Source organism: Crinia signifera, chromosome 12, assembly GCF_055691185.1.
Source record: "Crinia signifera chromosome 12, ASM5569118v1, whole genome shotgun sequence".
Classification (NCBI taxonomy): Eukaryota; Metazoa; Chordata; class Amphibia; order Anura; family Myobatrachidae; genus Crinia; species Crinia signifera.
In genome coordinates, this window is record NC_139228.1 from 13,823,935 (window position 1) to 13,849,385 (window position 25,451).

General features: G+C 45.9%; 1 protein-coding gene across 1 annotated transcript; it reads left to right on the top strand.

Moving 5' to 3' along the window:
* The first annotated feature begins 5,618 nt into the window (after nt 1–5,618).
* On the top strand, nt 5,619–16,715 carry LOC146049840 (immunoglobulin lambda-1 light chain-like). The gene is made up of 6 exons (XM_083166484.1): nt 5,619–5,794; nt 9,626–9,961; nt 11,493–11,795; nt 14,702–14,821; nt 15,152–15,195; nt 15,973–16,715. Exons 1-6 carry the CDS (start codon nt 5,761–5,763, stop codon nt 16,027–16,029), a joined length of 894 nt encoding a protein of 297 aa, XP_083022610.1. The 5' UTR covers nt 5,619–5,760; the 3' UTR covers nt 16,030–16,715.
* Nucleotides 16,716–25,451: the final 8,736 nt, after the last annotated feature.

The following is a 25,451-nucleotide window of genomic DNA, read 5'->3' on the forward strand; positions in this document are numbered from 1 at the left end:
TATAACCTGCTACTAGTCTTGCTTTATATGGTTCTAATGTTTGCCTGATTCCAGCATAATGCAAAGGCCTATCTGGAGGCAGCAGGACCCAGAGAGAGGCGGTAGTGGTGCGGCGGTGGTCTGCACAGCGTAACCTCTGACATCACTTCACACAGCCGTGGTCAGAAGCCGCCGGGCTGTGTCTGAGCGGGTGCTCAGTGCTGCCCACAATTAGATTTGGCCATGCGCAGGCTAATCCCGTAAACTGCAATCCTGGGATTCAAGTACCAAATCCTGGAATCCTGCCTGTCCCGATTCTAGGATTAACCACCCTATGAATGTTCTACTGCCAGTGAATCTGTGATCATGACTAGTGGAATTTACACCAACCCCACCCTAGGTGCAAGAGATCTATTTGGATCTACAAATTAAAATAGAAGTGACTAAAGGCCCCCATACACTTATCCCGTTTGTTTCCCGATTTCACCTGTTAGACCAGGCCAAGAAATTAGGTGAAATCTGCCCAAATGGCATGTGTTTGAAATCCTATCCGATGCGCGGTCCCATACGCATCAGAGTCTGCGTACGGACCTGATGGTACGTCTGACCCCCGACTTGGACGCCCTCTTGGCGGCTGGGAACGGGGTTGCATGTGATACTGTACATCGCATGTTGAAGGTTCTGGGTGGCTCAAAGGGGATTGGATGGCCATACTCTGCTGTGACTTCTCACAATAGAATATGGCCACCATATATGATAAATGTATCAGCAATGCAGCACACACACAGTACACACACAACACTCGCAGTACACCCACAGTACACCCGCAGCACACACACACAGCATACCTCCCAACTTTTGAAGTTGGGAGGTCGGGACGTTCGCCGCGCGCGCTCCCGAAAAGGGGGCTTGGCCTCGCGAAAAGGGGGCGTGGCCTCGCGGGGTGACGCAAAATCCGGCCACGCCCCCGTTTTCGCCGCTCGTCGTAATATTATCGTGGTTTATATCTACCAACCGTCTCGGGAAGCCGGGACTGCGGTAAGCAGTACCGGGACGACGGGACATCGGCCGTAAATCGTGAATGTCCCGCCGAATCCGGGACGGTTGGGAGGTATGCACACAGTACACCCGCAGCACACACACACAGTACACCCGTAGCACACACAGTAAACCCGCAGCACACCCGCAGTATACACGCACAGTACACCGCAGTACACACACACACAGTACACCGCAGTACTCACACACAGTACACCTGCAGTACACCAACAGTACACTCGCAGTACTCTCGCAGCACACACAGTACACACACACAGTACACCGCAGTACACACACGCAGTACACACCCAGTACACCCGCAGTACACACACACAGTACACACGCAGTACCATACCTCCCCACTTCCGCAGGTCAGTAGGCGGGATACTGCTGCTGAATTTTTCGGGGGGCGTGCCCTAATTTGGGGGCGTGGCCTATACTCGCGGCTCCCCGCGAGGCCACGCCCCCATTTTGCCGCTATGGGGGCATGACCCAGAGGCTCTGTGAGCCTCTAGCCATGCCCCCAGCCCCCTGGCTGCGGGAATAGACGCTGTGCGCATGCGCACAGCGTTTATTCCCCGCTGCTTAGCAGCTGACAGGGGGGACTCCCAACAGCCCCCCCACACCGCGGGACACTGCCGCCCGCGGGTGGGACAGCGGGACAGGCCCTGACAATCGGGACTGTCCCGATAAAATCGGGACTGTTGGGAGGTATGCAGTACACCCGCAGTACACACATAAGTACACAAGCAGCACACACACAGTACACCCGCAGCACACACACAGTACACACACAGTAGCAGTACAAACAATGGTCTTAAACCAGAAAATCTGATCTTTACAGTTTGCACCAACACGTCTTAATGACCACTTAATATACTGCACTAACTGTACACAGATGATACCAGGTATTCGTCTCTGTGCCTTGGGCTAATCCTGTTTCTCCTCTACCGTTGTTACAGATTCAGACCTCCTGCTTTGAAAACTCCCATAACATTACTCTAAATCGCCTTCTCCCACTAGATACAAAGATGTTAAAATAATCAAATAAATAAAACACATTGTCAGGTCTCTCCCTAATAATTCACACATAAAAAATTTCTTGAAACGGAATCTTTATGTAAAATGATCTGCAGGTGGGGCACAGTTTGTTGTAGTTGGGGTGAGGTGTAATGGTAGGGCTTCAATAGTATTAAACCATTATGTTTACATGCTGTCAACATTATGCCGTTGTTGATATTATGAACATGTTCATGGTGACATTTTGTACCGCGCTGGATCTGGTATAATGGGGCAGATGTAGTAAGCATTGGAGAGTGATAAAGTGGAGAGAGAGATAGTAACGGTCAATCAGCTCCATTTTGCTTTCCCCTCATGTCTCTCCCTTCTCCTCCCTCACATCATCACACTATGATACCACCGAGTCAGCCACATTCCAATACTTAGTATACACACAGAGGCGGTTTATGGCCCCCTTCTCTCCTGCAGTGAGGTATGCTCTACCAGAGTCTACTGCACAAGGCAGATCTCTGGGAAAATGGCACCTGTGTCTTGTTCTTGAGGACATCTCTACTGTGCATGCAAGAATCACTGGGGAAATGGCTGCGACAGCCATTTTCTGGTTGATGTCTGCATCCAGCACCGATCTGAGAGAGTATAACTGTATGGGAAAAGGATTTGTGTTGTGTTGGCCTTGTTGGACCCATCTGAAGTTGAACCACACACTGCACCCATTACTGATATGACAATGAGCCTCACATGACTAAGGGCTCAATTCTACCCAAAGCCCTATCTGTTTGCATACCTCTCAACATGACCCATGCCAGGAGGGACAAACTACTCTGCTACTGGACTTTTCCTTTAATTTATGATTGCCGTCACCTATTCTGAACAGGTTAAATCATAAGAAAGGTGTTTCCATACAGGTGATGGTAATCATAAATTAAAAGGATAGTCCAGGAGCAGAGCATTGTGTCCCTCCTGGAGAGGGTCATGTCGGGAGGTATGTGTTTGGAGTTTGTACACCCTCCCTGTGTTTGTTTGGGTTACCTCCGGATGCTCCAGTTTTGACCAACATCCCAAAAACTTTATGGTAGGCCAACTGGTTTCTGAGAAATATAAACTCGAATGCATCTCTACATAATGACAAAAATTCTCTGTAAAGCACCATGGAACATGTTTGCTCTATATAATAGGGTCAGTGGAGTAACTATAGCCCCGCAGCCCACGCGGTGGCGGGGAGGAGCTGAGAAAGTGTGGGCGCCGGGGGGTCTGCGGGGCTATTGTTACCCACTGCTGCATACATTCCCAACAGTCCCGATTTACCGCGGGAATGTCCTGGTTTTCGGGGACATTCCCGTGTCCCTCCCACGGCCGGCAGTGTCCCGCGGTTAAGGGGGGCTTTTGGGAGTCCCCCCAGTCGGCTGCTGAGCAGCGGGGAATAAACGCACAGCGTCTATTCCCACAGCCAGGGGACTGGGGGTATGGCAAGAGGCTCGCAGAGCCTCTATGTCATGCCCCCATAGCGGCAAAACGGGGCGTGGCCTCACTGGAGAGCTGTGAGTAGACAACGCCCCCTTTAATTATGCCACACCCCCAAAAAATTGACGCGCATCCCTCTGTCCCTCCTCTGTCTCTTTGTAAGTTGGGAGGTATGCTGCTGTCTGTCACCGACGCTTTGTTCTGTAGTCATGGCTCTTCCGACTCCTGCTGCTAATAAAAGAATGTGACACTCAGAAAATGGCTGCCCCCATACTGCAGACAGGTTTTGAGTATGCAGCGGCCTCCTCTAGCATCCTTAAAAATGGTCTGCTGTATGGTGGCAGCCATCTTCTGTGTGTTACTTTTCATTAGCAGCAGGAGCCGGGACTGCAGACAGATGCGGCAGGAGGTACCAGCATGATGCGGAGGGGTAAGAGGATTGGGGGTTGTTAACCCTGCTGGGGGGCACTGCCAAAATATGCGGCAGGGGGGGCATCTTTAATAGTTACGACACTGAATGGGGTTCCTCAGTAAGAAAGGTAACAATACCTCTCAAGTGTGTTTTGTTTTCTATATCGGTCTACATTCCCGCCAGCCAGAGCATGTAGACCACTGCTTCAGCTCACGGCCATTAGGTTGCACCACATAACAGTCATACTGAGCCAGCAGTAGATGGCAGGGCTGGCAGGAACATGGTCACACATTGAGGGGTGTAATGTGATCAGATTTCTGAGTCGAAAGGGCAGAAAACATTAATCTACCACTTCCGGGTGTATAGCGATAAGGTCCCATCACAAAACCAGCTTTGGGTTTGGTGCACTGCCTGTAGTCCTGCCAGCAGGACATTCAAGATGAGCGGTTATACCACTGGAATGACCTGGACCATCCATCCTAGAGCCCCGACCTGGCACAGAGTGATTGCCATCTCTTTCCACCACTGAGGAAGGCAATTTGCAGCAGACACGTCCTGGCTTCAGGTGCTTGGCATTTATCTCCTCTATCCATCCCGGATTACTCTGGTAATTAAGACCGTGCCCGGAAGAGTGGCATTCCCGGACTAGGTGGTAACCGTATGTATTGCTGGGACCAATTCTCAAGTATGGGGGAGTACTGTATGTGGCTTAGACTCGATGGAACTTCCCCGTACAGTCCAAGAGGCCCAAAAACATACTCCAGACTTTCCTGTTTACTCAAGCTTTTCCATAATTCCATTAAGTATCATTTATGAAAAACTTTCCGGTACCTCTCTGTTCCTGTACTGTATTACATCCATTCCATCTGTTAAGCGCCTTGATTCTTTTTGGAGAAAGAGCACTATATAAATAAAATAATTATTATTATTAGCATGGCCATAGTGTGGATCATACACGTACAAATTGAACACATTTACACAAGGAAAGTTCTTGTTACATTATTTAGTGAAACACCTTCGTAACCCTTTGAGCGCCAAGTGAATTTGTCAAAATAGGTGTGAAAATTGCCAAGCAAACATTGGGCCTTATTCTAGTTCACTCTTTCTGACAGAAACCTTCTTAGATGGACAAAACCATGTGCACCGCAGGTGGGGCAGATGTAACATGTGCAGAGAGAATTAGATTTGGGTGGGGTTTTACTTCAAAGTGAGATCTATGGTGCAATGTAAAAATAAAGCAGCCAGTATTTTCCCTGCACAGAAACAAAATAACTCACCCAAATCTAATTCTCTCTGCACATTTTACATCTGCCCCCCTGCAGTGCACATGGTTTTGTCCATCTAAGAAGGATTTTGTCAGAAAGAGTGAACTAGAATAAGGCCCATTTTTATCCATCATTATGAATTGTAATGTTACCTTACTGTATATGGGATATTATAATCTTTTTTTACACAACATTTTTTATTTGAATTTATATAACAAATATGAGCAATTTTGGCATTTTTAAGGGATATTTTGAGCATCTCTCACATATGTTGGCACTAAAAGGGTTAAATGACTTGGATTAAATAGAATAAATATATATTTCTAAATAAACTTGATAAACAAAATAAATGCATCATTTTCCAACAGTTTGTAGTGGACTATAGCCAGACTCCGTTCTGACCTTCTGAGTAACATCAGCTTATTATGGGGTCACATCACTGCAGATACAGACTGGTAAGGCTGGTGACGTATTTCATGCACAGAAGGCGGGGATACGCCCCTGTACAGTTGGCTGTCTCTGGGATAGACGTACAGGACTGAAGAAGGAGTGTGATGTATTATACAGTATCACTGGGAGACAGATATGTACCTGCTCATCTTTCTCCTGCTTCCAGAAGGTAAGAACCTATTCCTCTATCAGTCAGTCAGTGTTACACCTGTGTACTCTCAGTGATCACCCCAGGTAATGCTAGCTGACTACCTACACAGCACTGCTCAGACTAACAGGGGGAATCTTATATATGTTATATATTATATATGTTTTTATTTAGAAATAACCAGTACTGTTTTAAAAATGCCTTATTTTTGTTTTCTTATAAATGTTGAGTCACACAATATATACCTATTTACTTTAACTGTGTGACATATACAGTATATATATATATATATATATATATATATATATATATATTTGATACACGCAAGTAGAGTATATAGCACTATGAAGTCTATGTACTAAGCCTTGAGCAGAGCGATAAAGTGAACGGAGATAAATTACCGCCCGTTCAGCTCCTAACTGCCATGTTACATGCTGTGTTTGAAAAATGACAGTTATATCAGCTGAGTGGCTTCTATTTAATCTCCGTGGCTTAGTAGATAACTAAACCAAGATGTGGCCGTCTGCTTACAAATCCAGGTTTTAGAAGCCCCAATATATTTACACAAGTCCTTTATTCAAGCAGTATTAAGACGTGGATACTCAACCACATCCAACGGGACAGACAGACAATAATGAAATGGCCTGCGATAGAATAATGATGGGGTTTTTTTTTTTTTAAGAAAAAATTAACAAGAAAAAAAAAATCCTAAACCTACTAGTACGCACAATTCTTATTAATATCAGTATTGGATCATCCAAACAATGAATGCAATGAAAATGCCGACACATATAACGACACACTTAATGAAAAGAGATAGAATAATAATCGATGTATTGCGCTCCAGTCGGAGTCTTTCTAGTAATATAAATTGTGTGTAATAGTAGGTTTATGATTTTTTTAAAAAGTTTTATAAAAAAAAAAAGTAAAAATCTTTATTCTCGTGTAGTCTATTTCATCATTGTCCATTAGTACATACCTGTCATTCTGCTCATAACGGTACAGCTGTAAGGAACTTTTTTTTATTAACCTTTTGAGTGCCATCGTTGCTGTGAGGGATCCTTAAAATATCCCCTAAAGATGTCAGCGTCACTCACAGCGAATGTTCTTTCTTTTGGGTGCAATAGTTAACTAAACTTCTGACTTGGCCGTATCACCTGACTTGGCCGTATCACCTGACTTGGCCGTATGAACTGACTTGGCCGTATTTGTATTTATTTATACTAGAAGAACAGTCGCTGTGAGGGACGCTGACATTTTTAGAAGTCATACTGTAGTTGGAGCATTGCTCACGGCAACATTGGCACTCAAAGGGTTAAACCCTTTCAACTATGAATTGAGAGCAGATTACCTAAGGATACCTAAGAATTGCATATACCGGACTTAACCATCGGAAACAAAATATATACATAATATAGTGTTTAGTAATTAGCATCTTAGTACAGTAACATATAGGTCAATAAACAACTATGAGGATTTGTCGCACTTGCAGGAGTGGAAAATGTGACCAACTTTTATAGGAGTTTGAAATAGGTCAGCATGCCTAATGTCGAAGATTATAAACAAAAGAAGAAAAAAGAAACTCGGGTGGGGTGCACTCTTAATCCCCAATCTACAATTGCTAAGCTGCTCAAAAAAGTTTTTTATGTAATTTTTTCTATGCCAAGTGAAAAATCTATTTTTATTGTTTTATATCATTTTTTAATATCATTTTTTAATTTATTTATTATATGTGCTTTGAAATCCTATAATGCAAAAAAGTTTATTTTGTATTAAAGATATATAGTATATCAATCTAATTTAATTTGCGCTGCACAGAAATTTAATAAGAACATTTGCCTCTATTTGCGAATTATTTATGGACAATTATAGTGGGGCTGGTATCAAGGATTGGTGCAATGAAATCATATGTGTGTATCACTGCCAATAATGCACATATGCACCAATACTATGTAAGGCTGACAGTCATAAATCCTTAATGCCTTCACCAATTGGCATTATAGTTTTGTCTCAATTAAATGAGATAAGGATTATAATCATTGGTCAGCAAAGTAATTCAAAATATTCAAACAAAGTATATACAATATCTACATTTGTGCACTTGCATTGGTGCCCTTTATAATTGGCTTGTGTGTTATGAGACTATAAATTAGTAAATTCGTTTGTTATGGGACTATAAATTAGTCAGTTTTGCTTAACAGAACTCACAAATCGACATTCAAACGGTCAACGTGGATTTTTCATATCTATTTTTTGAGCTTACATGTGCCGACAGGCGGTATGTCATACCCTACAGTCCACAAGGGCATGGAGGGAGAACAGAATAGTGTGCCCGGAGCTGAGGGGATGCAATGCACCAATGCCATGTCCATGTCGACCATGTTGACATTTAGGACTAAAAAAAGAGAAAATCCCACGTCGACCTAGCCACTGTTGACCTAATGCTTGTGTCCACATTCCATCTATGTCACATTTAGGTATGTTGACCTATTTCAGGTGTCAACCTAAGCCATATCGACCTTCAGTGGTTGACCCAATGCATGTTGCCCTTTGGTTGGTCCACCCAGTGACCTATACTCTGGAGTTTATGGCCATCCCAATGAACTGACCAAAGAGGTATTTTAGCAAAATTACAGGATAATATTTATAATGTCCAAATGTTTCAAACCAGTCATAACTAGACACTAAGCCTAACTCCGACTTGATCGCAGGACAAGTTTGTTCTCAAAATGGAAAAAAACATATTTTTATCGAAATTTTCTTTACTCCGGACTGCCGGCTCCTACACAGTAACAGGTGCCTGGTGCAGCATGGAATGTCATGGTGCAGCACCTGGCTCCTGTCACTGAGGAGGAGCCGGGATTTAGGTGGGTGACACCTGCGTGTGTCCCACAATCCCCGCATCCCCTTGGTGACACCACCGACAGTATCACTGCATTCCTAGTTAGATGCTATTGGTGACTAAGCAGACGTGCTGCTGGGGAAAAGGTTTTTCTACATACAGATGGAGCGTCTTCCAACCAGCCTGAAGAATCACCAGATCCCCTGAGCTGGCGCAGGCTGGCAGTCAGGTGCTCCATCTGACCGGGACACTTGAGCGTCTCACGCGTTATTATGTCCCTATCAGCACGGCGGCAGTGAGCAGATTCCGTGCCCGTCTCTGCTTCAGGGAGACGGGTAAGGTTAGTGGGGGCTGCGGGGAGCAGCGGGGAGCCGGTGGAGGGTGGCGGCGGGCTCCGACAGAATGGCGCGTGCAAGCTCCCTTCTGTGGGATGGCGAAGGGCGGAAGATGGCGATTCAATCGCCAGGAGCAGCTCAAATGAGAGCTGCTTCATCTGAATTGAATACAAAGCTTGCTGCCAGCTGTATATATGCTCTGGATAAGTGCTGGATGACCCTTTGATGGTCAGTAGACCGACGTCGGAATTATGACTGTTAAATGGCTGACAGCCAGGTTCCTGACTTACAGGGGCTATTGTCCCTCATGGGGTCCATGACCCCAATAGAGGGAGAATATAACCTGTGGCGAGAACAGTGAGCCACCGAGCCTACAAGGGGCTTCTTTGCACTTGCCCCTGTGTCTGTGTACCAGCAGTCGGGATTCTGATGTCATCTACTGACCCTCTGAACCCAACTGTCGGACCCCCATACCACATCTACCCTGGCCTCTATGTGTAGGTAACAAGAGCCGATGGGCAGGAATCCGGGAGAGGACATGGCTTTCTCTGTTGCAGCTAAAAACCCCACACTTGGGTCTACGTCCACCTCTGAATGACGTTCACAATGCTACAGTATACACCATAAGACAAGTCATTAGAATATTTTTTGTAACCCTGATGTTTTATTTTGCAGTGATTGTCACCCATCCGGCTCTGCACCAGCCTCAGGGCACTGTGTCTGCGGGTGTAAATAGCACTGCAGTTATCAGTTGTGTATCTACTGACAATCTAGAGGGTGGAACCCAGGTGACCTGGTACAGAAGGAGCTGGAGATCAGGAGAAGCTCCTCTGTGTGTTAGATCTTGTGTAAAAAATGATACATACAAATATGCCTGTAGCCATACGGAGTACACAGCTGACCTGCAGATATACAATGTACAGGTTAATGATTCTGGAGTGTATTATTGTAGCAATTCACTTTCTAATGGGCCACGACAATTTGGTAATGGGACCACTCTGATTGTTGCAGGTAAGACAAAGAATAATGTTTTCATATATTAAATATTGCACAAGAGTAATGAGATTGGGGAGTCCATGTGTGACATAGCGATAGGCCACAGGGCAATCAGGCAAAGTCTGAGCCAGACCACGAGTGATCCCTGTTGTGGGATACGGTCATTGGGTCACCACCAAGTAGGTTGACTTTAGGCCGATATGGGTTATGTTGACAGGGTCATTAGGTCGACACGGGCTAGGTCGACAGGGTCATTAGGTCATTTTTTTACTGTTATTTGAGCCGACATGTGCCGACAGGTGGTATTTCATGCCCTACCATCCACTAGGTCGTGGTGGGAGAAGAAAATAGTGTGCCCGAAGCATGGAGAGCGGACGCGGAGGTATGTTTTACTGTTTATGTTGACTGTGTCGACATAAGGGTAAAAAAAAAAAAAAACATGTAGACATTTTCACTGTCGACTTAATGACCATGTCGACCTTACCCATGTCGATATAATTACCCCGTCGACCTAACCCTTTGTGCATGTAGACCTTAACTCATGTCGACCTTAAGCCATGTCGACCTAGTGGTGTCGACCTAATGCTTGTCTAACAACTTGTAGTAGACCAAATGATCCATCCAGGCTCCTGCACAACAAACAGATCTCGCTTTCAGAGCTTCCAAAGTTAGAAACTCGTAGTTCATGGGGACTTGGAGGACCACCGATTACACACTTCTACTCTTTTACACCATTAAAAATATCTCTATAATCATTATACTAAGTGTGGTACACAGTGCCGTACAGCAGAAGGTAACACAGAACAGTACAGTAGCCAGCACACTGCAGTAAGCAAGTAACAATTGGACACTACACAATCTCAATACATTTACGGAACCATGGGGAGCATTATAAGTCTTTAGTGTAGACTGAGACCTGTATCCATATGCGTGGGCCAAGCTAAGAGCCACTGATAAGGTGCAAAGGCCTATGGGGGCATAGACGTAGGGACGTAGAGTGTAGCTGGAGTGCCAGAGAAGTCGGCTGTGAGAAGAGGAGGTACAGTAGGAGGACCAAGCTACCTGGACTTTACAATCTACAGGGAATGGGGAGAGAAACCGGTAACATGAGGTGTGAGTATAGTGAGCCAGTGAGAGGGGATCTGAAGACAGGTGGTCAGAGTGGTAGATGCGGGGAAGCAGGAGGGTGAAGAAGACTATAATGTGATAGTCAACGGGTACACTTATATGAACAGGTTGCAGGGGCGTCTTAAGAGAAGAGGAGGGCCATGTGCAGCTTCCTCAGCCGGGCCCCCTCCTCTCTGCCAGGAGCAGTAGGGTCTGAGTGCTATACCTAAACCCTAGACCATTGGGTGCCTTAAGACCCGTGTTTGGGAAACTCTAATGTATACAACTTCACCGGTACACACGCACAGGACATCACAGGGTACACACAGCAAAATGTTCAAATGAGAGAGCATGGTGATAAAGCTATTGTAGGTATCCAGCATAGATGTAACTAGCTCTGTATAGCAGATGTTACACTGCCACCATCTGATGTCCCCAGACAGCTCAGCACCCAGCAGCTCAGTCCATCTCCTGGTTCCTGCCCGAACTCCTCCTCCTAACACCCCTGTCCCTCTGGCCTGTGTGGTACATGGGGCCGTGCACACAGTCCATGTGACCTGGAAGGTGTCTGTGGAACATAACAGGAGCAGAATGGTCTCTACGGAGAAACCAGATGGGACTTGGACCTTCCTGAGCCTCATCTCACTTCGCAGAGACGCCTGGGACCACGGGGTTGACGTGACCTGTGACATCTGGTTTAATTCCACTCCTGTCAGCGTCCACTGGAAATCACCAGAGAGAGGTAACAATGCATCATGGGAAGGGACGCATTTTGTAATATGGGGTTATAAGGTTGCAGATCCAAAGTGTCATTAGTGTTGAGTCCTTAGAGCAGTGGTTCCCAAACCAGGTGATTAACAGGATTATACTGTATATTGTTCCGCAGCGGATCAGAAATCTGTATCGGTAGCGTTGCTCAGTGTGTACCTGCACCCCCCTCCCCCGCACTGAGTTGGCCTGTGTGTGTGCTACACGTCCAATGGGATTACATGATGTATTGTAAATATCACACCATCAGCCACTAGGTTGTGCAGTATATACAGAGGGTGTAATGTATCATTTAGGGGGTAATTCAAGTTTGCTCCGAAAAGGGCAAATTCAGCCCCGTTCTGATGGTAGGTGGTCTACACATGCGCAGTCCCCCTGTTGGCCATTCCCCTGGGAATGCAGGCGTGGCGTTCCCTGCTCGGGGCGGGCGGCTTATGTCACATGATGTCTTCGGCCATCAGTGGTGGAAATAAAAGTTGATTCAGACTGACTTTTATTTCCGGAGGGGAGAGAAACCATTCAATGGCCAGTGACCATCAAATAAATTATCTCCCTTTCATCCATAACAGCCCAGGTTTGATTGATATCCAGGCTTGAGCACAGGTGACCCAATTAGTACTTTATATGCTATTTAACAATCTATGCTGAAACTTGGATATCCCTAAAACCTGCACTGTTAGTGTGCCCTGAGGACTGAGGTTGTGAATACCTGCACTAAGCCTTGGACAGAGATAATGTAGCATCTAAGCTCCTAACTGCCATATAACAGGCTATTAAGATTGTCTGGTACTTTATCTCTCTCCACTTCAGCTCCCTCCAAGGCTTAGTACATAGAAACCCAAGTTTTGGAACCTCTGCCTTAGACATACCTCCCAACAGTTCTACAATGAAAAGGGGTGTGTCCTCACAAAAGGGGCATGGCTTCATGATCACTAACCACGCCTCCGTTTCCTGTAACTTTGAAGGCATGGCCATCACTCTGTGAACTGCTGGCAATGCCACATGACCTCTTATAAAAAAAAAAAAGATAACTCAATAAAAAAACTTATTGGCCTTGGGGTGCTATTAAAAAAATTCTGATACTCTACAGTGTCGAGAATCAAAAAGGTTTGGGAATCACGGTCATAGAGTATGCATGGAAATTCGTGTACTTATTGCAGAAGACACAAATACAACGCTGCCACCCAGTGGTAAATTACCAGAATACCTACATGCAATATATAGTCAATTGTAAAGGCATTACATTTAAAGCAAGGACAGTTTTTATAGGAAGATAATACAATGTAAAATAAGCAAAAACGAGTGCGCCTTGATAAAACGGTGCTGCACTCCAGTGGGGCAGATGGGTACTTGTGTATTTTGGCGGCGCCCAATTTCAGCATCGTACGATGAATGTATCGCATCGCATGCCATGTATGCGATGCGACGCGATTTTGACCCCCTATACGATAAAAAATCGTATAAGCACCCCCACGCCACCCCTCCACTATAAACGTGAACCCGAAGCGCGGCGAGCGCAACGAGCCCGCGAGGGGCGGCGGTACGCGTCCTACGACCTTTTCATACCCCCACTATCCACGTCGGCGTGGAGTTCAGAATAGATTAGTGTGGCGAGCGCAGCGGATACCTTCACAGGTAAACGTGTCCCTTCGCGGGCTTCACAGGTATCCGCATCCCCTCGCGGGGCTCGCTGCGCTCGCCATGCTTCGGGCTCGGTGGCTCGCTGCGCTCGCCACACTAATCTATTCTCAACTCCACGCCTACGTGGATAGTGGAGGTATGAAAAGGTCGTAGGACGCGTACCGCCGCCCCTCGCGGGCTCGCTGCGCTCGCCACGCTTCGGGTTCACAGTGGGGGGGTGGCGTGGGGGTGCATTTAACATTGTAAGCATCCATTAGGGTGCTTAACATTGTATAAGCACCCATTAGGGTGGTTATACAATGTTTAATCGCATCGCATCGCATCGTATGGCATTGTATGCCATGTACAATGGCATACAATTTGAAAATTGTATGCCATCGTACACTAACCAACGAAATTGCGTCGCATCGCATACCATCGCATGCGTTATGGTATGCGATGCGATGGGCGCCTCCAAAATACACAAGTACCGGTAGATGTAACATGTGCACACAGATTAGACTTGGGTGGGGCATATCCAAACTCAGATATAAATTGCAGTGTAAAACTGAAAGCCCCCATACACAGGTCCGACTTGTCTCAGGGACAAGTCAGACCCGATCTCCCGTCCTCTGCCCTGGGAGCCTCCCAGGAGGGCTACATACGATATGGCACTTGACGTGCCATTGTTAACATGCAATAAATTGTAAATAAATCCTGGGGAGTTGCTGGGGGAGTTCAAGGAAGATCGGATGCAATACATTGCGGGTGCATCGGCGATGTACCCCGATGCATCCAATTCCTATATATCATACATTCTTGCACAAATGATCTACAGCAGGCATGTCCAACCTTGGGTATCCAGCTGTTGTGAAACTACACATCCCAGCATGCCTTGTAATAGTTTTAGCATTACCTAATAGCAAAACTGTGGCAAGGCATGATGGGACTTGTAGTTTCAAAACAGCTGGATGGCCGAGGTTGGACATGCCTGAGTTACAGGATCCAATCCATGCACTGGGGAACGCTCAATGGTTCTTTATGCATGCAAAAAGCAGTCAGTGTTTATTCCGCATATAATAATTATATATATATATATATATAAAATTTATTTATTTTGTATTTTTTGCACCCCTTGCAGTGTCCAGTGCAAACGTACTTGCTTGTTCCCGCTATTTGCTCCCAAATTAGAATTAGCCCCAATATTCCCATGACAATCTGAACATGTTCTGCAGCATAATGTTCTGTTTCATCACATAGGTGATCCCAAGGAATTTACTTCTGATTGTCAGAGATTCTGGATACCTGTTGTGACCGTGATTTTGCTGCTGCTGCTGATAACTCTGTCTGCTCATCTCATCTGGGTTTACAGACAAACAGGTAACAAACACAAATCCTGGTGCGGCAGAGATCCCCACGTGTCGCACAGACAAATTTACAGATCCAAAAATTACAGGGAACCGCTGGTGCTCTTATCATTACGGGCCAGATGTATCAAGCTTCAAAAAGTGATAAAGTGGAGAATGATAAACAGCCAGCCAATCAGCACCTACCTGTGATATTACAGACTGAAAAATGAAATGCTGATGCACACTCCACAATGTTAATCTCTGCCCCTGTCTCCCCTATTTGGATCCAACCATGTCCATAACCACAAAGTATCATGATCTATGTATTAATATATCAATTCTATATTTTTCTATATTTCAGGTACTAAAACTCGAAGTTCCAGGGGCCTTGATTCTGGCGCTGAGGTAAACATATTTGCATGTACATAATGTGCCAAATGTGATAGTACTGGGTAGGGTAACAATCCCGAAAGAGAGTATATGGTAAAAGTGTTTTTTCATTTGTACAACTTGTACTTGAAGTTACAGTCTAATGCAATGTCCTGAATGGTATATTTTGCATAATTCCCTTGCAAAAGCTGAACAAGCGAAACGTGTGTTGTTGTTGTTTCCACTGCACAAGAATGTGAAGTGGAAACAACAACGCACGTTTCGCTTGTTCAGCTTTTGCAAGGCGAAGAGTCCAAGGGAATTGCTTTCAATATACAGGGAAGAGGTGTTGTACTGTGCATGATGACAGCATTCAAAAACCTGGGGTTGATTTTCCCAACCTGGGACATCCCTCTGTTGTGCCAGCATTTGTCAGTTATACCCAGGGCTATTTTTGTGCAGGCTCCAGCAGGAACTGTGGCCCTTATTCTAGTTCACTGTTTCTGACAAAATATTCCTCAGATGGACAAAACCATGTGCACTGCAGGTGGGGCAGGTGTTACTTGTGCAGAGATAATTAGATTTGGGTGGGGTTTTACACCTGCCTCACCTGCAGTGCACACGGTTTTGTCCATCTGAGGAATATTTTGTCAGAAACAGTGAACTAGAATAAGGGCCTCAGTTCCTGCTGGAGCCTGCACAAAAATAGCCCTGGTTATACCTAAACCGGAATATCAGTAGTGGAGGCAGAAAACACAGGCATTTTTTAGCTAGAGTTTGATTAATTTTTTTTTTTTTCATTTTTGTTTTTAGGATGAGATTGTGTATTCAAAACTGAATTTGAACCAGCTAACCACGGGCAGAAAGTAGTTCTAGGACGGATGACAATATTATATGTACATCTGATGAGATAGCAGCTGTTCTTCCATAAAAACAAAAATACACTTTGCACATTGTCTTTGTGTTGCGTATATGTGCAGCTTAATACTTATATTTTCATTAAATACAATATTTTCATTCATGTGTTTCCCCTTTTAATAGTTGCTGTAGTAAATCCCTGACTATCAATTGGCAATTAATCGGGCGATATATGGCTCCAAAGCGAATGTGAGCCATGTGCTCAGTGTGTACCTATGATCACACACGCCTGCTGGTTGTTCTCTGGATCGTTCTGTGGGGCGTGCTGCTTGACCAATGGGACAACCTGAAGAACAACGATAAATTCGATACATTTCCCTTAATATTTCTCAATTATAAAGACAAATTCCGGTAACGTCTATTAACATCCACACTATGCCCAATACACAAATGTCAAATCCCCTTTCCCATGATGCCACATCCAATTTCTGAGAAGTCCCACCCCTGACTTAATTACATTGTTCATGTTGGTGCACTGTTGGATAAATGTTGGCCTCTCCTATATACATTTTAACCTCCATAGTAGGAAAACAAATCGTTCCCATGACATCTATATTTTCTCTCATTTTTAACAACTCCTTTATTGGTGTGTGACATCATCAATTTGGAATTCATACAGATTAGATTTACAGCACTCAGCGGCGTAACTATAGCCCCACAGCCCCCGCCACCGCGGGGGGCGCTGTGCATGTGGGGGCGCCGGGGGCTGCGGTGCTATAGTTACACCCCCCCAATCCCCCGCAGACTTACCTATCTCGCTGGTCCCGGCGGCTCCGTTCTTCTGCTGAGGACCACCACAAAATGGCCGCCCCCATATAGCAGACAGTTCTCTGAAACTGTCTGCTGTATGGGGGCGGCCATTTTGTGGTGGTCCTCAGCAGAAGAAGAATGGAGCCGCCGGGACCAGCGCGATAGGTAAGGCTGCAGGGGATTGGGGGGGGGTTTGCATGGGCGGCGGGGGGGGGGCGCCCCCCCTAACGGCGGGGGGGGGCGCCCAAAACTTAGTTACGCCACTGACAGCACTGATATGTAATACATTTGGATTAATACAACAAAAAGCATAAATGAATGTACTGTATGTTGTAAAATTGGGAAATAAATATTATAGCTAGGAAAATATTTATTTAATATCCTGTACACAAATATAAAATACAATGCAAATAAAATGGAAAATAAAAAATAATAAAAAATGACTGTATAAAACATACACAATGCATGCAATAATAGCATAACAATCTCTATCATCAAGGTCCTGGACTTGGCATACATGCAATAATAATTATTCAAATTGTTTGCAAAGCTGTGTCAGTATTTAGAAAATGATGTGTTGCAATTTTTCTAATGTAGCGACAATAAATTAGTTTTTCTATCCATTTTGTTTATTGTATATTTAGGTGTATGATAACTGTAATTGTATAAAATATAAGCTTGTTTGTTTGTGATAGGTATACATATCACAACATAGTGCTCCCACATGTGATACAATTACCAGTACACTTAACGCACTATAACTGTAACGTGCAGCTTTCTTCCAGATGAGAAATCCACACATGGGTCCAAATCCAATAAACTGGCACTTCTACATGGGGCATGCACATTCCAGTGACGGTATCAAAACTTGCACCTGTCGCTGCCCAATCTCACCCCAGATTCCTGGATTTTTGTACACAGGGCACAGTTGTGGCATCAGACACAAGCATGCCGTGTTTTCAGTATACGCATGCATCTTAATTATTGCTACCACTGCCCCACACCACCCCCAAATGGCACTCACACCTGACCCTCACCCACCCACACCACAACCACCCACAACACACCGCACCTGCCCCTCCACCACCCACAGCACCCCCACATCCACTTGCAAAAACACCACAACCACCCCTCTCCCACCCACAGTACACCCACACTGCCCCCTTCCCCACTCACGGCACACTGGCCTTTCCCCCATCCACAGCACGCCAAGACCCCATCCCTCACTCACTCACGCCAACCTCACCCCTCCCCGGCACCTGAAACTCCATCCGCACCACCGGACACCCTCCCCCCACCTTCGGCAACCCAGCACATGCCACTCTCCCACCCGTGATACTAATGCACCCATCCACAGCACCCCTGCACCCAGACCTCCTCAACCCGCAGTACCCCTGCACCCAACCGCGGCAACACCACACCTGCAGTACCCACAAACCCATCCCTCCCTCACCCACACCACCCCCATTCCCACACCCACAGCATAATACAAATCATATTTCACGCAATAAAGGTGTTCGCAGGTTAATGGGCGGAGCTCCTTACGACGGTGTGAAGAGCGCCTGTAGGGCGCGATAAATCACCTAGTAGGCAATAAAAGTCAACTTGTAAGTTGGGTCTAACGAAAAGCTTTAAAAGGTTATTTAAAATGTCATGTTGTCTATACCACCACTATTCTGTGAAGCGATTGGGACGTGCTGGAACACCCTTTTGCTCTCAGCGAGAATATCAGTTGGAAACTTTTATTTAATTAAAATTGATACAACACCCTCAACAGTTTTGCCATGTGTAACTTTATAATGCAATACTTCAAAGTTATTTTAAAAATAAGTACCTGCCTGTGGTTGCCGTGAAGACACTACATATAATTAACACGGCTTCCTGTTTGTAGCTAATGAGGAATGCTCAGCCAATGTGTTAACCACCAAACTGTAAATATGGTCAGAAAATACTAATATTTATAGTTCATACCAACAACTGCAGCCAGCCCTCTTCTCCTGGACTGACCACATCATGTAATAGGTTTCCTGTAAATGGTGTGCTAATACTTGTCTAGTGTGATGTCTCTCATGGGGCAGATTTATTAAGCTTGGAGAAGAGAGAAACTGGAGATAAAGCAGAGAAAAGGTAAAAGGAGATAAAGCACCGGCCAATCAGCTGTGTTTGAAAAAGACAGTTGGGAGTTGATTGGCTGGTGCTTTATCTCCTTTTACCTTTTCTCTGCTTTATCTCCCGTTTATCTCTTCTCCAAGCTTAATAAATCTGCCCCATATTCACTAAAACAATATTGTAGTAAATCTATGGGTACTTGTGTATTATCACGGCGCCCATCGCATTGCATAGCATAAGGCTTAATATGGTATGCGATGAGATGAGATGCGATGCAATGGGACCCGATCTTATACAATTTCAAATTGTACACCATTGTATATGGCATACAGGGGCAGATGTATTACAGCAGCGCTTATCGCGCCGCTATAATACTTCCTGCTTCGCCTCATTAGCGAGGCGAAGCAGGAAGGGACATCGACAAGATGTATTAACATCTTGTCTGCCGAAGCGGGGGAGCGCTAACTCCCCCCTCCGGCGATGTCCCCTCCTGGAGATAGCGCATCAGTTTACACTGATGCGCTGTCCCTCGGCCGGCCGCACTGGGCATGCGCGGGATCTCGCTACTCACGCGAGATCCCCAGCGCAGCCCACAGCTGACAGCAGGGACAGCGCTGTCCCTGCTGTTTAGATAGGGCTTCGCCAGCCTGATGCCATGCGATGCTGACCGTTCATACATTCGGCCTGCTGTCATATAGATAGCAGCGCCGATATGGACAGGGCTGCTGGGGCCACTGCCTATATCCTACAATATACAATGTACAGTGTTCTGTGCTGGGGCCAGTGGCTATATCCTACAATGTACAGCGTTCTGTGTTGGGGCCACTGCCGATATCCCACAATGTACAGCATTCTGTGCTGCGGCCAGTGCCTATATCCTACAATGTACAGTGTTCTGTGCTGGGGCCACTGCCGATATCCTACAATGTACAGCGTTCTGTGCTGAGGCCACTGCCTATATCCTACAATGTACAGCGTTCTGTGCTGAGGCCACTGCCTATATCCTACAATGTACAGCGTTCTGTGCTGGGGCCACTGCCTATATCCTACAATGTACAGCGTTCTGTGCTGGGGCCACTGCCTATATCCTACAATGTACAGCGTTCTGTGCTGGGGCCACTGCCTATATCCTACAATGTACAGCGTTCTGAGCTGGGGCCACTGCCTATATCCTACAATGTACAGCGTTCTGTGCTGGGGCCACTGCCGATATCCTACAATGTACAGTGTTCTCTACATGAGCTGTAGTGTTTCCACATGCTGAGTATTACAGGAAGCTGCACAGCTGCACGGACCAGGCTGTATGCTGCTGGTAACTACAGAGAGAACATGAGAGCTGGGATAGCAATGGCTCTGTACACTTACTTCCACTGTAAGTCATTTATTCATCCACCTGTCTCCAACATGTATAAATCACTAGGAGGATCGTGGTTATATTACAACGGTGTTATATTATAACTGTATCTAGATTGTGACTATATTGTAACTGTGATCTTTGTGCTTAAGTTCTTATGTGGTTCAACTTTTAATTATTACTATATTATAACTGTGACTACAATATATTCTGATTTTGACTGTAATGCATAGGTTCTCAAACCTGTGGAACTCTCTAAAATATCAGTGAGTAATGAGTGCACCTGTACACCTGCCGGGTAACCTGGGAAATGTGTCAGTGAGTAATGTGTACACCCGTGCAGCTGCTGGGTGACCTGGGAAATGTGTCAGTGAGTAATGAGTACACCTGTGCACCTGCCAGGTGATCTGGGAAATGTGTCAGTGAGTAAAGAGCACACCTGTGCTCCTGCTGGGTAACCTGGGAAATGTGCCAGTGAGTAATGAGTACACCTGTGTGACTGCCGGGTGACCTGGGAAATGTGTCAGTGAGTAATGTGTACACCCGTGCAGCTGCTGGGTGACCTGGGAAATGTGTCAGTGAGTAATGAGTACACCTGTGCACCTGCCAGGTGACCTGGGAAATGTGTCAGTGAGTAAAGAGCACACCTGTGCACCTGCTGAGTGACCTGGGAAATGTGTTAGTTAGTTATGAGTACACCTGTGCAGCTGCTGGGTGACCTAGAAATGTGTCAGTGAGTACTGAGTGCACATGTGCACCTGCCGGGTAACCTGGGAAATGTGTCAGTGAGTAATGAGCACACCTGTGCAGCTGCTGGGTGACCTGGGAAATGAGTCAGTGAGTAATGCTGCCCATACACGGTGCAAGCTAGTCCAAAAAGTATGTGCACATACTGTACTTTTTTGTACCTTCCGATATGATGTAGGTGGGAGCACGCATCGCAGTACCGCATAAAATAGCACCGTGTATGGGCACCTGTAAAATGTCAACTATTTGGGGTCCCGGAGACCTAGCTTGAGGACCACAGCTATAATGTAATTATGACCATATTCTACTTATTATGAAGTATTCTGATATATATATATATATGTGTCCACATACATCTTGGTTTTACTGCGCCGTGTATGGCACAATTTGGCACACCTTGGACTCGATTTGTGATTTCTCTAAAAATTTCCACCTCTAATCTATTACTTTATACAAATTCTACTGCTGCAGACAATTTTCAGAATCCACCCACTTGCTACATTTGGAAAAACAGCTAAGCCGTGTTTTACATTTTGCGACAAATTGAGAAAAAAAGCCAAGATGTATGTGGACACATATATACTTATTATGGTCACATTCTGGATGTGCCCGTATCCTTACTATAATTATATACTGATTATGGCTATACTGTATGCTGATTTTTTTGCTGTAGTTAAACTGTGGCTACAGTATATTCTGATTTTAAGCACATTTAAGCTAAATTCAGTTTGATAATAAGCTATGGATCACACAATAGCAGTGTTCTAAATTTGAGTTTTTGCTACGCTAAACCTGACCCAATGTCTCTCCCATTACCAGGTGCCATAGCAGACGGCATTATCCATAAGGCATTTCTGACGCAGTTCGCACAGGTTGGTGAAGCAGCAAACATCGCATGCAACATAACGCTTACAAAGGAGACTGGCTGGAGCTGGTACAAAGAGAACAACGATGGCGGACTAGAGAACGTGCCCAACAGTTTCTGTCAGTCAAAGCCAAATAATATTTCTAAATATGTTTGCACCTGCAATGGAGATCGCACCACCTGCAATGGAGAAGATCATGCTACATTAACTATTAGGAATGTGAACAAATCCGACTCTGGGGTTTACTACTGTTCTAAAGGAGTATTCAGCCAAGTCTTCCAAATAGCCGGAACATTGGTTGTTACAGGTATGAATGTGTACAGTATGTTTGTGTATGTCTATGTCGTCCCTGGAGCCATCTCTGAATCAGGTCATTCAGAGGTGGATTGGGCCACAGGAGAGCGGATACAATCCTGCTGTTCCATTTTCAATCCCTCCTCTGCTGTGCCGCCTTAGTTTGCTGATTAATGCTTCTATGGGGCGGTTGCGGCACTTCTGGGATTTACATTCCAGCATGTGGAATGCAAACCGGAAGCTGACATCTGAACCGATTAGTGAGTATTATATGTTTTTCTGTCAGATATACTGTAACGTGTTATTCTTCTTATTGAGAGTTGATGTGTCTAATTTCTCCTGTTGGGAGCCAACATGTTTTTTTTCCCTGTGTGGGTTAATGTGTATTTTTTCTGGTGGGGATCAAATTTTTTTTCCTCTGTGACCAGTGTTTTTTTTTTGTGAGCTAATGGGGGAAATTTACTAAGAAAATTCATATTTGTATTCTTAATACGCCTGAATATGATGCAAATTCGTATTCCAGAGGAAAATTTACTAATCAGTCGTATTTGACAGTATTTTCCGATGGCGTATGGATTTTGTATTTTTGCTGATACGAATTCATATTTGAAATACAAATTCATATTATGAAATACGAATTCGAATTAGCTGCAGTGTTAAAAATAAATAAATCATTTTTAACCAGACCCAGGCTCACAGAGCCGGTCCTGGATGTAAAAAATCAGGGGAAAATTTGACTAGGGTTCCCCTGATTTTTTACAATCCAAGGGCCGGTCCTGGTTCCCAAAATACGGGGGACAAAATGACTAGGGGGTCCCCTGTATTTTAAGAACCAGCACTAGGCCCAACCAGACAGCAGGGTAATGCCACAGCCGGGGGGAGACTTTTTCCTACAAGTCCCCCCAGCTAAAGCATTACTAACTAAGTAACTAACTAAGCATTAACACCCTGACCAGTCAGCCTGGGCAGGGGTCCTGGGGAGTGGGGACCCCCCCAATGAAGAGGTTCCCCCCCCCCCCCCTCCAGAATTTTCCTACCCAGGTTGAAGCCTGGGGCTGTCCCCGGTGGCCTTGGAGCGGTGGCCACCGGGCTGATAAAAATTTAACAAAAGATTAACACTACTGTATATTGCTGTGGAACCAGCAAGCCTCCCCCCATGGAGGGACTTGGAGAACCGCAAGTCCCAGCATACGGGGCATTAAAGGGCCCGCTGGAAATTGTAGTTCCACAGCAATACAAATAGTTTTATAAACACACACCAGAAAAATAAAACTTTATTACATACAGAGCCCACACATACAGATACTTACCTATGTTGAGCCCGCAGGTAGGTCTACCTTCATCCATCCATAATTAGGAACAAGGATAAAGTTTTATTCCATATGATAAAGTATCCGTTGGTGAGTGCCTGCTTTATTACAACAAGACTATACCATGGGACTGATACTCCTTTAGTGGAGCACCGCCACTGTATCCCCAAACGTAAAAGTGCTTTCATCCCATAAGGTGCTGATCGTCGGTTCAAGCAGTGACTGCCTTATCATCAGGATATACAGTGCAAAATGTGCACTGAGATGAGAGTTCTATCGAAGATGGAATTTTGCACTGTATATCCTGATGAAAAGGCAGTCACTGCTTGAATCGACGATCAGCACCTTATGGGATGAAAGCTTTACCCCCCCCCCATAAACCGAACCCTCCCTTGCAGCATCCAAACCCACCACCACAGCCTCACTCTAACTCTCCCCAATAGTGCCTTAACTTTACCCTCTTGCTCTAACCCCACTTTGTAAATGTCTAACCCACCCTGTCTGGAGTCTAGCCCAAAGTCTACCCCTTCCCCGGCCTGACCCTAACCCACCCCAGCATACTTAAGCTGCCCATACACCTACAGTACAGATTTATCTTCAGATTTGGCTGGTTGGAACAAAATCCGGTACCGCCGCGTGCACACTCTGTTTGAAACTTGGCAGCCTGCCAGACTCTGGGCGCGTGCCGCTCTAGCTGTTCTCAGAGCTACGTTACCAGCGTAGCGTGTGCGCGTGCCGCTCTAGCTGTTCTTAGCGCAGCGCTACGTTATCAGCGTAGCGTAGGGTCGAATTCCGACTAAACTCAGCACACCGCTATCAAAGGGGGTGCCCAAAATGCAGACGCTACAATTTAGACGCTTTAGCTTCTGAATCCATATGCACTGTGCAAAACACTCTTAAACCTGTCCACAGTGACACTAGTCGATGCAACAGCTGTGGCGAGCGGCGGCGGTACGCGTCCTATGACCTTTTCATACCCCCACTATCCACGTCGGCGTGGAGTTGAGAATAGAAAGTGTGGCGAGCCCCGCGAGGTATCCGCGTCCCCTCGCGGGCTTCACAGGTGTCTGCGTCCCCTCGCCACGCTTCGGGCTTGGTGGCTTGCTGCGCTCGCCACACTTTCTATTCTCAACTCCACGCCGACGTGGATAGTGGGGGTATGAAAAGGTCATAGGACGCGTACCGCCGCCCATAGCTGGGCTCGCTGCGCTCGCCACGCTTCGGGTTGGCGTGGATAGTGGGATTTACAAGGTCGACAGCTGTTGCGTCGACTAGTGCCACTGTGGACAGGTTTCTATAGTGTACCCCTAGACCCAGCTAAATTTAGATGCTTTAGCGTCTAAATTTAGATGTACCCCTAGTCCCAACTAAATTCAGAGGCTTTAGCGTCTAAGTCCAGAAACCCCGGCTTATTAGCGGCTAGCAGGTAGTCCGGTTTTCAGATGCTAAAGCGTCTAAGTTTTAGCGTCTGCATGGGGGACACGACCCCTTCGTAGCGGCTAGCAGGTAGTCGGGTTTAAGACACTTTATCGTCTCAATCCTGACTCCCCCTTCTTAGCAGCTTGCAGGTAGTCCGGTTTTCAGACGCTTTTGCGTCTAAATTTAGCGTCTGCATGGGGGACTCCCCCTTTGGTAGCGGTGTGCAGTTTAGAAGCCCCGGCACGTCAGCGGTGTGCCCGGGGTGTCCACTTTTACATGCTCCCGTTGTCAGCGGTGCGCAGGGCTGCCTATTTCACTGTACCACAGTAACCTGTCAGCGCCTGGGCAGCGCGCTGCTGCTGCCTGGCGCTACGCTGATAACGTAGCTGACACAGCTAGAGCGGCACGAGCACAGTCAGGCAAAGCTAGAGCGGCACGCGCACAGTCAGGCAGAGCTAGAGCGGCACGCGCACAGTCAAACAGAGCCTCTGGCAGGCTTCCAAGTTTCAGAGACAGAGTGTGCGC